Source organism: Seriola dumerili, unplaced genomic scaffold (genome assembly GCF_002260705.1).
Source record: "Seriola dumerili isolate Sdu_G_001 unplaced genomic scaffold, Sdu_1.0 BDQW01000409.1, whole genome shotgun sequence".
NCBI lineage: Eukaryota > Metazoa > Chordata > Actinopteri > Carangiformes > Carangidae > Seriola > Seriola dumerili.
The window spans coordinates 729,591-743,944 of NW_019174664.1; the positions used below are offsets into that span (position 1 = coordinate 729,591).

At 40.7% G+C, this 14,354-nt stretch overlaps 1 protein-coding gene across 2 annotated transcripts; it reads left to right on the forward strand.

Moving 5' to 3' along the window:
* Positions 1-335: 335 nt before the first annotated feature.
* pank4 (pantothenate kinase 4) lies at positions 336-12,731 on the forward strand. 2 transcript variants are annotated; one of them, XM_022761489.1, is made up of 20 exons: positions 336-459; positions 929-1,011; positions 1,236-1,444; positions 2,210-2,393; positions 3,022-3,114; positions 3,222-3,375; positions 4,207-4,388; positions 4,639-4,720; positions 5,147-5,247; positions 5,602-5,607; positions 6,327-6,482; positions 6,995-7,107; positions 7,699-7,786; positions 8,101-8,252; positions 8,858-8,913; positions 9,389-9,438; positions 9,726-9,830; positions 9,914-10,014; positions 10,263-10,331; positions 10,996-12,731. In XM_022761489.1, exons 1-20 carry the CDS (start codon positions 336-338, stop codon positions 11,243-11,245), a joined length of 2,358 nt encoding a protein of 785 aa, XP_022617210.1. In that variant the 3' UTR covers positions 11,246-12,731. The 2 variants fall into 2 exon arrangements, with proteins under 2 accessions (XP_022617210.1, XP_022617211.1); XM_022761490.1 differs by lacking the exon at positions 5,602-5,607.
* Positions 12,732-14,354: the final 1,623 nt, after the last annotated feature.

The following is a 14,354-nucleotide window of genomic DNA, read 5'->3' on the forward strand; positions in this document are numbered from 1 at the left end:
TTATGATGACATGAGTTTCTGTTATTTTGGCCACTCCATTCAAATAAATGAGATTAAGCTAAATAACACTCTGTATAATGCAATACAGTTATACAGCAGCATAAACTGCATCTTCCAAAATGATCACAGAGTTGAATCAATACCCCTTTTAAATACAATTTAAAATACAATAAAAACTGAACATAACCTTCATGAAGACAGGATTTAATGCAGGACTGTTTACAGTCATGTTTATGAGACGACGCCCACTCCTCAGACTGTGCGTGAATGCTGATTGGACAGCTGGGGGCACGCACGCACGCTACGCAGTGCGCAGCGTCAAATCATTGCCGACCATGGCGGAATGTGGTCGAGTTGACAGCAGCACAAGTAGTCATACCATGGATAAAAGCATTACTCTTCCGCCCGATGAAATATTCCGCAATTTGGAGAACGCAAAACGCTTCGCAATAGACATAGGTACCTGGGAATATTAAAGTTTTATGGATTTCTTCAGTCACTTTTGCTCTAACGCAGCTAATCTCCGTGTTTATGGAGCAGCTCTGCCGCAGCCTGATACTGTGACAACACATGACTTTAAGTGGAAGTAAACAAGACAAAGCTAATGTTAGCCTGTAACTTGAATTTGTTTGACAGAAAGTCTGTTTTTCTGTCTAGCACGTCTCTCGGGATTATGTTTTATACCACAAAGCGGATGTGTTCAAACAACCTGCACAACTTTGACAACTACAGCAGCGTTGGCGTTAGCTGCTAGCTAGCCTGTGTTAATATTTCGTCGCCCCCGACTTAAATAGTCAGTGAATTGTTTGTAAGAGCACTGTTTGTTTAAGTCTGGATCTCAGCGTTAATCCAGTTTTTTCACTTTTTTATCTTCTGCTGTGCAGTGTGTTTCTTATCGCACATAATCAATGCTGATTTGCTTTAACAGGTGGGTCTCTAACAAAGCTTGCCTACTACTCAACTGTTCAACATAAAGTGGCCAAAGTACGATCTTTCGAGCACAACGTAAAGGTAATTATTATTATCATTAGTTTTTAGTATTAGTTTACATCCATTCTGTAACATGTGTTATCTTAGTCCTTGAACAGAGAAAAGCATTTATCTCTTAGTAGTCTACATTATCTTATATATACACATCTTTCTGTTAAAATGCCACCTTCAACAAACCTATGTCAGTAGCCATAGTGAAGTGTTCACCCTTTCTCCTTTGTGTTTCCATCTCATCTGTACCCAAGGATGCTGCCAGTGACAAGCTGTATGAGATATCAGTGCAGGAAGAGGTCACTGCACGTCTGCACTTTATCAAGTTTGAAAATGCTTACATTGAAACATGCTTGGACTTCATCAAAGACCATCTGGTCAACACGGAAACCAAAGTTATCAAAGCTACTGGTGGAGGGGCACACAAGTTCAAGGAACTCATTGAGAGGAAACTTGGACTCAAGTGAGTATACAAACCAACTTTACAGTAAATATAGCAAACAATTTTTTTTAATCTATGCTGTGTTACTCAGCTTTTTTTTCTCATAATGTGCAATGCTAAATTGCACCAACTACATGTACAAACAAAACAGAAAGGGAGGCAAATTTCTGGCATATTCCGGATGACTAAATTGGAATAAACAGTGGTGCTCTGCCCTTACTGTAGCTGATCCACTCACAAAGCAATTTCCTACCCTCTTCCTGTGAAACGGCTTAAATCAGAGGACACATTGGATTGTTTAGGAGAGAGCTTTAGGAGACCTTATGAAGACTATTCTGGAAAAAAAAATCTGCTGTTTACTGGCTTGACAGCTTTAGCTACCCCTTTGTTGGCTAACCAAACATGTGAAAACAAAAGCATTCACATGATGTTTGACTTGCTTTTTGTCTGAATCCACATGGCATTAGCATTGAGAGCAAAATATGCAGTTAATTCAGTTTTCCAGTTAAATGTGATTCTGGTGATTCTGGTGATTCAGCTCAGAGAAGGAGCTGTACTGTGAGCTTGTTTGACATTAAAATCTGCCTGTGTGACTCCCAACACACATGACTGCAGACAGCTGCTGTCTGGTAAAATGTAAATGACGAGTAATATTGTAAAAAGGAGATTGAACATTATACTTAATTAATTGGCAGCCAGTGGAAAAAATGGCTACTTTCTTGCTCTGGCTTCATTACACATTTGGCTGAAAATGATTCAAGCTAATGGACTCATTTTGTGTTGCAGAGTGGACAAAGAGGATGAGATGACCTGCCTTATCAAAGGCTGTAACTTTGTGCTGAGGAACATTCCCCATGAGGCTTTCGTGTACGCCAAGCACGCTGACTCAGAGTTCCGCTTTCAGACGACTAATCCAGATATCTTCCCTTACCTGCTTGTAAACATCGGCTCTGGAGTGTCCATAGTCAAGGTAATGACCAAACTTGGAAGTAGAGGTTGTTTCAACTGAAAGATTTTAGATGACCAGCTGTGAGCCAAAGCCTTCCTGTGTCCTTTTATCAATGAGGAAATTTCAGCAGCAGTTTCATAATTCAGAGTGACGTTGGCTGCTTGTCGCAGATGTATTTATTCAGCATAAATATTGGCCAGGATGTGAAAGAAAATGTGTTGAATACAGACCAAGTTGCAGAAGAAAGAATGTCAATCTGTAACGGTGCCATCGTGACAAAGTCTGTGCAGCACACTTCACTGTTTACATACTGAAATCTGCAGCAGATGTGAAATCTGTCAAATCCCTTGCATCTGTGTCACAAATATCTGTATCTCCGTTGCAGCTCTCTGAATATATCCTCTAATGTTTGTATTGTCACTGGCACAAAAAAGACTTGTGTCAGTTTGGCTCAGGGGCGACAGGGTTTGCTCTAGCTTAGTGGGTGAAGGCACACAACTTTGGGTCTGTATCTGTAGTATAGAGTATGTAAAAAGTAAGGGTTAGGGCTTTTTTTCAGATAACTAACATTTGTGTAAACAAGGGCCTTCCGCTCTTACTCGATTTGATTGCACATAAAGCGATATCCCATTCACTTCCTCTTCAACAGGTTGAATCAGAGGACAAATTTGAGCGAATAGGAGGAAGTTCAATAGGTGGGGGGACGTTCTGGGGCCTTGGAGCCTTGCTCACCAAAACAAAGGTATCTGAAATAGCTTGGTCTTTGTTTACTGTCAGACTGTAATATTTGTTACTTTGAAGTCAACCATCCCTGAGGCATCCTGAACGTTAACCTTTTCTCACCTGTAGAGATTTGACGAGTTGCTACAGTTGGCCTCGAAAGGGCAGCATGCAAGTGTGGATATGCTTGTCAAAGATATCTACGGAGGATCTTACGGGTCTCTGGGCTTGACTGGAGATCTTATCGCCAGCAGTTTTGGAAAGTCTGCTACTGCAGACAAAGGTGACACATGGGCACACTGACTTAATGTGGCTTCCCTATAGCGTTATGTATGCGTATGTTCAGGTCACTGTAATAATTCTGAATTATTTAGAATCTTGCGTTTGTGTTTCATTCAGTCGATATAACTAAAAACACATTAAAGCAGTATCATTCCCATCTTTTGAAAATCAAACACTCATCCTATTGGGACTTGAGAGGTGGCTCATTTGCTTGCTTCGGAGGGCAGCGGCTGTAGTCAGCTTGGGTTCATGGTGGGTAAAATATATTCCAATGCTGACCCAGTTTTACAGTTAAGAGTTTATCAAAATTTCCACTAGAACTCAAACCATTTCTGCAGCATAATCCACTTCTCTGCCGTCCATCCATGTGCTCAGAATATTGCCAACAGTCATACTGTGTCCACTACTTTTTGGCAAGTCACACTTTAATATTGCTTCATATTTTTCAGTGTAAGTGCAAAACTTATGTTGAAATGAACTGGTGACCTTTCACCCAGTTCTAATGCAGCTTTGCGTGCTCCATGTGCTGCGTTTGTAACTGTTAAGAAATGAACAGATGGCACGATTCCAGAGAAATTCACAGATTTGCAGGCTTATTGAAGGAAAATCCTGTTACTATCCATCCACTACCGATGGGTGCCATTCTTGAGTACTTAATATAGTTTCAGGTTGGAAATATGGAACCTGAATTGTTGCCTGACACTTGTTAATATATTAGTGGCAGTGTTTACATATTCAGAGCTCAGTCTTTTGAATGCCCTTAAGCAGCATTTCAGTTTTGTAATGTGGATATTTTCCCTGTATTTTCATATAACTCTGTTCTGAACTGCAGAGTTTTCTAAAGAAGACATGGCCAAGAGCTTACTCCATATGATCAGCAACGACATCGGGCAGCTGGCCTGTCTGTATGCCAAGCTCCACAACCTGTCCAGAGTGTACTTTGGAGGCTTCTTCATTCGAGGGCACCCTGTCACCATGCACACAATCACCTACAGCATCAACTTCTTCACAAAGGCAAGGCCTCTTCCCCTACTGACACAAAAACAAACTAAAAATCCCCCAAACATGAGCGTCACAGTGAATCACATTGTACACACAGTGTATCTTGGTGATCTGCAAAAGTTCCTCACTATGTTTTATGTTTTGTTTTCTCTTCCTCGCTGTTGTATCTCAGTTTAATCCTGAGCTTGGTTTGTTATTAGCTGAACTTCCACCTACAACCCCGATTTTTATGTTATGACCGCCTTTTGTTTTGTGGTTGTAGGGCGAAGTTCAGGCCTTGTTCCTGAGACATGAGGGCTATCTCGGAGCCATTGGAGCATTTCTTAAAGGAGCAGAGGAAGATAGTAAGGAAAAAAAAGTCCACCTTCATGGGGGCTAAGTGGAAACTTGTGGTATTAGTGGAAGTAGATTATTGCATGAAGTTTTCATTGATATCAGGTATGAACAAAATCCCTAGACTTCAGCTGTTTGTCAGTCTGTCCTTGACATAAACACATTTAAGTAACTGCCATGGCAGAATATATAAGAACTGATGTAAGTGATAGTGCTAGAGGACAAAGGCCAATAACAAACTAAAATTAGTTTGAAAATAACTGGAGTGAAATAATGAAAAGATGTTATTAGTAATTGTTAAATTAAAATTGTCAAAAGCTGCTAGCTGATGAAGCACCAAATGTTTTTGAACACTAACCTAAAATCAAAATCAAAATGTATGATAATGCACATGTTGTACCATACATATATCATAATGTTGTGTTTCACTCCTCTAGATCCAAACCAGTACAGCTGGGGTGAGAATTATGCTGGAAGCTCAGGTCTGATGAGCGTTTCTCCAGATATGAATCCCATGCAACGTGCTCGTAGTGGAACGGTGAGTCTACACAGGAAGCGAAGAGAGATCAGATATGAGGACCTGAAGCTGAGCCATGCACCACATTGTGCCACTTTAAAACCTCATGACCTATTTTCCACGCCGTTGATGGTTCATTGGTTTTTTTTTTATTCCTCCAACTTCATTCTATCAAATTTCTGACATTTTTACATTTGAGCTTCATCTCACATTTTTTATTTTTGATCTCCTCTATGGAAATACCACCACCCGTGTCCTCACCTAACCCACAAGCATCATATAAAGACATTCATCATATCAGTCTTTGCAATCTGATAATCTTTCTTTTCATTTCCTCTCCACACATTCTTCTGTTTACCAAACCCTCTCCTTCAGTTTCCCGTAAGTACCTCCGCCTGCTTCACTTGTGTGCACTGGTTTGATGACATAGTGCTCCTGCTTATGGTGCCTTCTCTAGCTGCAGACACTCTGGTGTGTTCACTTGCGCAAGAACAAGATAGACCTGAGAGTGGGTTTTTCTGGTTTTAGCTTTGCTGTTTTTTCGCTTATTAGATCATTTATATGAAGATGGAAAAGGACCATGTTTGATACCCAGAGAGCCAATAACAGTGTGCACTTTGCTTCTTGAGTTCTGGTTGTGATACTTGGAGCATGCAGGGCCTCTGTAGAACATCAGGAGCTGTTAACCACCAACTCACCCCTTAAATTCCTGCATTTTACTCCAACTTTCATCAACTAGTTTTTTATTAGTGCAAACTGGCAAAGTGTGATGCCGGACTACAAATGAAATATTAGCTCATCTTCAGTGAAGTACCATTTCAGAAACCTTCTTTAGATTCAGTATTTCCTTTAAAAACAACTGACTGGTCTTCTCTAACGTTTGGACGGTTGGTTGTGCCCCTAGTTAATAAATCCACTTGCTTTTAGGATTAAATCCTGCTGGGATTCTTCCCTCTTGTTTCTTCTTTACTGCATCTTCGACTGTCTTGTCGTCTCAATAAGGAAAAAGCACAGGAGAAGAGAGAAGCTGGAAGAGGCATTGATCTGTTTTTGGACGAGACATACAGCACATATCTTGTCTGTCTCTTTGTTGTGTCTAGTTTGACATGTTGGAGATGGACCGTCTGGAGAGGCAGTTGGTGAATCTGCCTCTGCTGCAGGACCCTTCCTCTTACATCCCTGACACCGTGGACCTCACAGAGGACGCTCTGGCTCGCGAGTACTGGCTCTACTGCTTCGAGGAGGCCCTCGATGGGGTAGGACGGCCGGTTTTGTTTCAGAATATAAAAGCAAGGTCTGATATTGAGAGGTGCCATACAGAAAATGTCGGTAAAGTTTATCTTCGAAGGAAATTTAATGTTAATGAGCGATTGAGCAAGTTTTGAACTGAATCTGTGATGCAGTTCTCGTTGGTGGCAAAATTGTTATCTCTGCCTCCTCCTGTGGATTGTGTTTCTCATTTTAAGACAGTTGAACAGCAAAATTTAACATGTCCGGTTGACACCTTCGTCAGCTTTAATAATTTTAGCACATCAGGCTAAAAACTGGAAAAGAAATCTCAGTATGATATGTCACATCATCACTTGCCCATATAAAAACCAAATAAGCCCAGAACCGTTCCAAACATTTGGTGTTTTACGGTTCAGCTTTTCATATGAGATGAAGTGGTTTGAACTTTGGAGACTCCACTCCCGGCTTGTGTGTCTCTGAGGTTGTGAACGTGGCCGATTACTGTTCTTGTGTCTTTTTTTTTTCTTCTTCGGAGCAGGTGGTTAAGAGAGCCGTAGCGAGCCAGCCTGACATACCGGAGGCAAACGAGCGAGCCGAGAAGTTCCGTCAGAAATACAGACACAAGCTTCAGACCCTCCGCCACCAGCCATTGTAAGAACTGTCTCCACTTCTTCTTACGCGGCCTTTCTGTTAGACCCGGACATTGCTTTTAGCAGACTAAAACTCAAACTCCTTTCTTCATTGTCTGCATTAGTTTCATGTCTTCATACTCGCTGTAACTGCCCACATGCTTTGTCAATGAAAAGGGGAAATTTTGATGTTAATTCTGTTTACTGTTTCAGTTTTTTTAGGGATGGGGTGCAGTGCGTAAGTGTGTATCAGTTGTATTAATTGTGGCAATGACTTAGCAGAACACAGTGCGCTGATATCAGAGTGCTGGACATGTAAGTTATCGTTGAAATAGACACTAGAATGTAGAATATGCCTAGATAGAATATAAGAATATAGAATATGGCACAATAGAATATGCCAGATTACCAGAAACTAGTACCATGTTTCAGTACAGAGATCACTTGACGTTGTTTTTATAACACTATGTCAAACCACAATACAACTACTGTCAATATATATAAAAACGTGACGACAACAACCAGTGACAAGTTCTATGCATCTACTGCACAAGCCCCGTTGTGTGTATGTGTTTCTCTCTGGCTAATGTAGAGTGCTTCTCTTCTCACCTAGTGCTTATGGATCCCTCACTGTCAGAAGTCTTTTAGACACGAGGGAACACTGTTTAAACGAGTTCAACTTTCCTGATCCCTACTCTAAGGTCTGAGTGAAATCTATCAACCAATTTTGTTTTCTTGTTGTGTTCTTGTGATGTGTTACACAGGTGGTTTGTCCCTCACTGATGTGTTTTAGTGAATTTTTTTTACCATTTCATATTTTCATACAGTCTCATAGTGTTACACGATTTGTTTCCACCTGATACTTTTAGTCAATAGATGAGTCTTTAACATGTTTTTAAGTTGTTTTAACATAATCACTTTTAAAAAAAAAAAAAACATTTCTGATTGCGACTAGTTGGCCAGTCTTTTATTTCATATTAAGCGTAAACCTTATCATGTCTCTGCTGTGTTTCAGATCAAACAGAGGGAGAATGACATGGCTCTCAAGTACTACCAGAAGGCAGTGAAGTCCATGGAGGAGTTGAGCTGGGAGCAGAGACAGTTTGCCCTGGTCAGGGGCGTCCTGGCTGGGAATGTCTTCGACTGGGGAGCCAAGGCCGTGTCAGAGTGAGTGGATTTAGCACCTTTTGTATCTGCAGTGTGCAGCCTGGTAGATTGTGGGTAGTGGGAGAGGTTCTGGGTACATATCTTGTATTTTTGTGTTGCTGCAGCTTAAAACGGGGAGTTTTTCGCTGCTTTGGTTGTGTGTTTGGCAGTGTTAAGTTGTTTTGATAAGTTAAGCTACCCTGACTTTGCTAGCCTGCAGGGACTGAATATGAACAGAATAGAAAATCTATCAAAGTAAGTGCTGCTTATCATGGATTCAAACAATCAATGTGAGTGCACCCAGTGACTCTTTAAAGATTTGTTTCATTTCTGTTGCACTTTGACAGCCAATGGCAGCCAAATGGTCAGCTAAGGCCAGCTTTTCTTGGACATAACTGCACAAGCAGTTTAGGAAAAGAATGCATCTTGTTGCTCATATGGTTAGCAGTTGGAACATATGATTACAGCTGCTTTGAGGGCAGACAGCACCTTTTTATACTTGCAGACCAGAACATTTAAGTCTCAACCTGCAATTTCGGAGACTCTATAGTGTCTTTGCTTTGTACTAGCTACCTTGTGTTTGTATTGATCTTACTTTTGCGTATTTTGTCTTGTCTATCACGCAGTGTCCTGGAATCTGATCCCGAGTTTGGCTTTGAGGAGGCTAAACGACAGTTGGAAGGTATCAGAGTGTCTCTCTTGAACACCGTGTCTACACAGGATTTGTGGTGTGAGCGGCATTTTAGTAGTACAGCAACCTCAGTGCTCCGTCCGCATCTACACAAGAGGTGTTCAGGCACATTACAGAGCCTAGGTCACCTGTGATTTGGCGACACACAGTCACTTTAGTTACATGGAAGAAAAGGAAACTATGCTTCAGGTCATGCATGTAGGTAAAACATGAGGCGTTGTATTGTCTGTGTATCTGTTCTGTCAGATGTGAGAGACATAAAAGATTGAAAAATATGCCCAAGATGCTTCCTGTGTAAACACACCACAAGCCTATTTCTTCACCAATACCTTCTGACCTCTGCTGACACACCGACAGACGTCAGACCTGCGTCTGTGCTTTCACACTTTATCTTTTCTTTTCATTAATAACTACAGTGAAAATTGTTGGTGCTCGAACTGATTTTGTGTTTCTTTTCCTCTGTCAGAGCGGCCATGGCTGGTGGATTCCTACAACCAGTGGCTGGAGAGACTAAAGGTCAGACTCAGACCACTCTATGTAGCGTCATAGGTGGGAGGTTGACGGTACCTTGAGTATATAGACACTCTGTATTTAATACGTTACCCTGGAATAAAACAAACACATAGCTCAGACACTGTCAGTACCAAGCACAACTATCTTTTCATTAAGCGCAAAGAGGAAACACAGATAACGGCTTTTTACAGCTCATTAGTATCATTTCACTTGCTTACATTAGTGTTTCTGTCTTGTCTGCTCTTGATGATTAGTGCTTGAAAACAATCCATCCTGGTTTTCTCTTGCAGGGTCCTCCTCATAAGTGTGCCTTGTTTTTCGTAGATAATAGTGGAGTAGACATCATTCTAGGGGTGATGCCTTTTGTCAGAGAGCTTCTCTCTCGAGGAACAGAGGTAAGGATCCACTAGAACATCATTTAAAATATATTATATTTGGTAAAAATGTTACTTCAACTCTACGGTCCATCTACCTTTAGGTTGTGTTGGCCAGCAACTCTGGTCCGGCTTTGAATGATGTAACGAATGGCGAACTGCAGATATTGACTGAAAGAATCGCTGCAATGGATCAAGTGATTCAGTGAGTATTGATGAAGGTTTTTAAATGCGGACTGGACAAACTGATGAGAAAAAACTGTTGAAAGTTTAAAGTAATACTAAGTAAAGAACACAAATAAAGATTTATTGCACACAGATGGCAATAAAGAGCCAACCAGCACTACTTTTAACCTCTAAAAAGTTGTTTTTCATGTCTGATCTTGTGAATCACGCCTAAAAAAAAAAAAAAATGAAAATGTCCTCAGTGAACTGTGATCTGTTGTTGCGCAGGGCCGGTCTGAGGGAGGACAGGTTGACGTTGGTCCAGAGTGGATCCAGTTCTCCCTGCCTTGATCTGAGGTTGGTTATTTGACATTTTTATAGGGAGTGCTGTTCAGCCTGTGTAAACAGCTGTATACTATCTGCTGGGCTTCGAGACTGCAACGATTTTTAGTTGAAAGCATGCATTGAAAACTGGGCCATGGAGTTTGAAAGACATGAGCTCCATACTCCATACTGAAAATGGATTTTGGAAATTTACTTATACTACGGACTAAAAGCTGGGATATCTCTGCATTGATCTTGACCATTCATTTCTTTATCATTCTCGTACAAGCCTACCAAATTTGTGCAAGATCATCACTAAATTACTGTAATATTGCCCTACTGTAATTAACTGACTGGGACAGGAGAAGTTGCAGCCTTTTTCTTTCATTATCTATTTTTTTCATAAGCGGGTGTCAGAAGCAGCCTCCATTTTCCTCTTGAAAACAGTGGCCTGAAATCACAATAAATTAAATGAATATATACTTGATATATAAACTTGTCTCACAACTTAGATGCAACACAAATGTCAAGTGAAGTATGAAGCAAGTGAATTGGGATACAAATTAATGCAATAACACAGCGTTGTCTCTGTATTTTATTGTAGAGAATTTCAATGATAATTTAAAGCCAGAGAGTTGTAAAAATGTTAACATGCAATTTTTTTTTTTTTTTTCTTTTTGCTTGCGCCATCCTGCAGCCGTCTAGACAAAGTGCTGGCGATGGTGGTGCGAGAGCGACAAACCGACCTGGTGATCATCGAGGGAATGGGCCGAGCCATTCACACCAACTACTACGCCATGCTCAGCTGCGAGAGCCTCAAGATGGCTGTCATCAAGAACTCGTGGCTGGCCGACCGGCTGGGAGGGAAGCTGTTCAGCGTGGTCTTCAAGTACGAGATGCCGCCTGGAAAACCCAGCCAGGACTCTGCAGCGCTGATGCCCTCGTGAGCGAGGCGATGTTCACATCGCAGCAGGACGGGACACCAAGGTCGAGCGAGCAGAAGGGATTAGCTGGAGCTCTGAATGTAAGGATGATGATCGTATACTGCCACTGAGTGAATGACTGATTGTAAAGCTGATTGTATTATTTTTGGCAGATTTTTAAAGGTGATCTTTTGCAGGGAGGTTTTACATTTTATTTTAAAACACTATTGATTTTAGTGCAGGTTTCATAAAGAGAATTATCATTGCTTTCTTGCAGGTCTCTGTCCATTATCCTGTACAATCACTTAGTTTGCTACCATCATTATTATCTGCCTATTGATCTGGTTCAGCAGCTGGAGTATGACCTGCTAAACTGGCTGGGTTCAGTAAACTTTAACAGACTCTTACGACAGATGAGATCGTCAGCTTGTAGGAAAATGAATCAGAAACAGAAGTTTATTTAAAAAAAACAAAAAAAAAATTCAGCATCAGTCATTAACATGCTACCAACGCACGACACTGTGCACCCATATGGACAAATGAGATTCTTTGGCGTGTGGGTGTTTGTGTGTTACAGAGCAAAAGTGAGCCGCAGCTTTCAGTGGTAACACATTTTACAGAAAGTGAATTTAATGTGCCTTGAGGTTGATGTGATAAAAGCATCGTTCACTCGGACTGCTTTGAATTCCCGTTGAAGACAATACTACACAAATATCTGCTTTCGTTTTCCAGCAGTCTCACGCCATAGACTAGAGAAAAATCCATGCATTTCCTGTTTTTTCACGACTGCCGGTGAATGAATTGAGATTAAGAAATGAGCCACTGTCACTGTCACTCATGTAGCTGTTATAGTGGCATCAGGGAGATTGTTTTTTCAGTGGGAGAAGCTGCAATCTATCACAGAGATTGAAGAAATTTGGCCGCGTTCCTCCACAAGGTGGCAGTATTCTACTGTGCTGTGTGTTTTAAAAAAAAAAATTAAAAAAAAATCTCAAATCTTTCCCAAGGTGCTTGGTGTCAAAATTAACACTGCATATTTCAGGTTAAATATTCTAACAGTCTCTGATCAAAGCATTACATGGAAATTACTGTCACTGAGCTGGCCACGGCATCAGTCCCTGGATTCACTGTAATTAACATGTACAAATACACGCTGTGATCCATCCCTGATTCAAAAATGCAACTGTTTGAAGGCAATAATGCTGCAGCACCTAGTTGTAACAAACATGAAACACTGTGTGATTGTGAAGTGGCTGACTGTATTGGTGACTTCATCGTAAATATCTTGAAATCAAGGCAGGATCAGATTTGAAAAGCCCTGCCTTTCCAAAGTTACAGATGCTTGACATGTGGAATCAAATTGCAATATTGTATGTGTTATTTGTACAAATATGTGATATACAAGTGTGTGTTTACATATATATATGTATATATATAATTCATTAGCATCATTTCAGTTAAGCGCACCAAGCACAATTTTGTGTATTATTCTCCTGACAATCAATTTTAATTAAACGGTTAAAATCTTTATTTTATTCTTCTTATGTGGGTGTGTGTTCATTTCAGTTTGTGGATGTGTTATGGGAGTTTGCAGCCGTGTGGAGAAATAGGGAGAGTTGAGAGTTGCCCTATATTAAAAAACCGAACCTGCCCCCGGCGGTATAAAAGCTCGACACCCTGGTATGTGGTGGTTGATGTCTGCTGGGGAGCTCCGCGCTGATAATGCATGAAGGGGCCCGGCAGGGGGTCCTCCTGCTTTTCCTCGCTCATCACTCCGGCTGCCAAAACACACTCGCCAGCTCTGCAAGACGCCCTCGAGGATTTAGTGACATCTACATGTAAGGTCTGCTCTGTTTTGTTGTAGCCACAGTTTTTGTTTTTGTATTTTTTTTCTTACTTTACAATATCCAACATGGACAGTAATGTCTCTGATTCCAGGACTGGTGCACTCAGATGGATTATGAGACAGGGCGTCCCTGCGCAAAGGCATGGAAAAGGCCCTTCTCCCCTCCAAAATAAGAGCAAGACACATGACACAGACAGGTGAACTAGAACTCTCAGGTGCCACTGTTGGTTTCAAAAACTGCACCGAAACGTAAAAAGTATTTGGATGAAGATGAAGAAAGACAGTCCAAAGGAGTCTACAGCTATCTCAGATCCACACTGAGACTTCTCTGCACATATACGTATAAACAATACTAGAGCACAAAATACAAAAATATCATAGGACACCATCTAAAAAACACCTGACTACATGGTGATATTTGCTTGCATCACAGCTACTATGCAGTCTTCATTCAAATATAATTACTGTATTTTAATGAAATGTTATTAAGCCTTAGTTTGCTGTGCAGCTGTAAGAGAAAGGAGAACATTAATCTCAGATCGGGTTTGGATGTGATCATGTCAAACTTCAGGTCACAATGTGAACATGGTAAACATTATACCGGCTGAATATCAGCATGTTAGCATGCTGAAATTAGCATTTCATTCAAAGCAACACAGGTGGAGCCTTGGTGCAGCATATTGAGAAAAATAATGTGCATGTATACACAATACATTACTTTAGCATTTAGTTTTCTCAATCACTCATCGTATTTCTAGATTTTTTTCAGACCAGTTGTTGTATGAACGAACTGAGAAACTTACAGTTTCCATAGACATGTTTCTGCAGCTTCAGTGGGACAGACCGCTTTAACTTTCTAATTACAGGCAAGGATCACAACACACTGATACCAGGGGCCCTGAGAAAACAGAGCAGTATTGACTATAACTGTTTGCATAACACCAATTTCCGTAGTTACAGTAAACAACAATGTTTAAAGGTGGTTTTCCTTCAGCTTTGAGTTCAACACACGGTAGCTGAAGCTTTTGTGGTTTATGAGAAACAATAACATCAATTTGATTGATCAGGTGAACTGAAACATGCAATCTGGTAATTTGTGTATCGCCATTTTTAGATAAATGTAAGTACAGTAGATTTGTGTGTGTGTGAGTAATTTGTAATAACTTTTTCCTAAAAGATCTGGTTGTCTTTGATCAAATATTATTTGCAAGTGATTCGTAAAATGCTAAACTGGCCTGTAAATATGTGACACTCCTCTGGCTCTTACTGTGTTATCTGTTGCAGCAG

Excerpts from the sequence above, each read along its gene's own strand:
- pank4 (XM_022761489.1), top strand. The coding sequence starts at position 336 with ATGGCGGAATGTGGTCGAGTTGACAGCAGCACAAGTAGTCATACCATG. Across the intron at positions 7,787-8,100 it reads TTCCTGATCCCTACTCTAAG|ATCAAACAGAGGGAGAATGA; the intron begins GTCTGAGTGAAA and ends GCTGTGTTTCAG. Across the intron at positions 8,253-8,857 it reads GGAGCCAAGGCCGTGTCAGA|TGTCCTGGAATCTGATCCCG; the intron begins GTGAGTGGATTT and ends TCTATCACGCAG.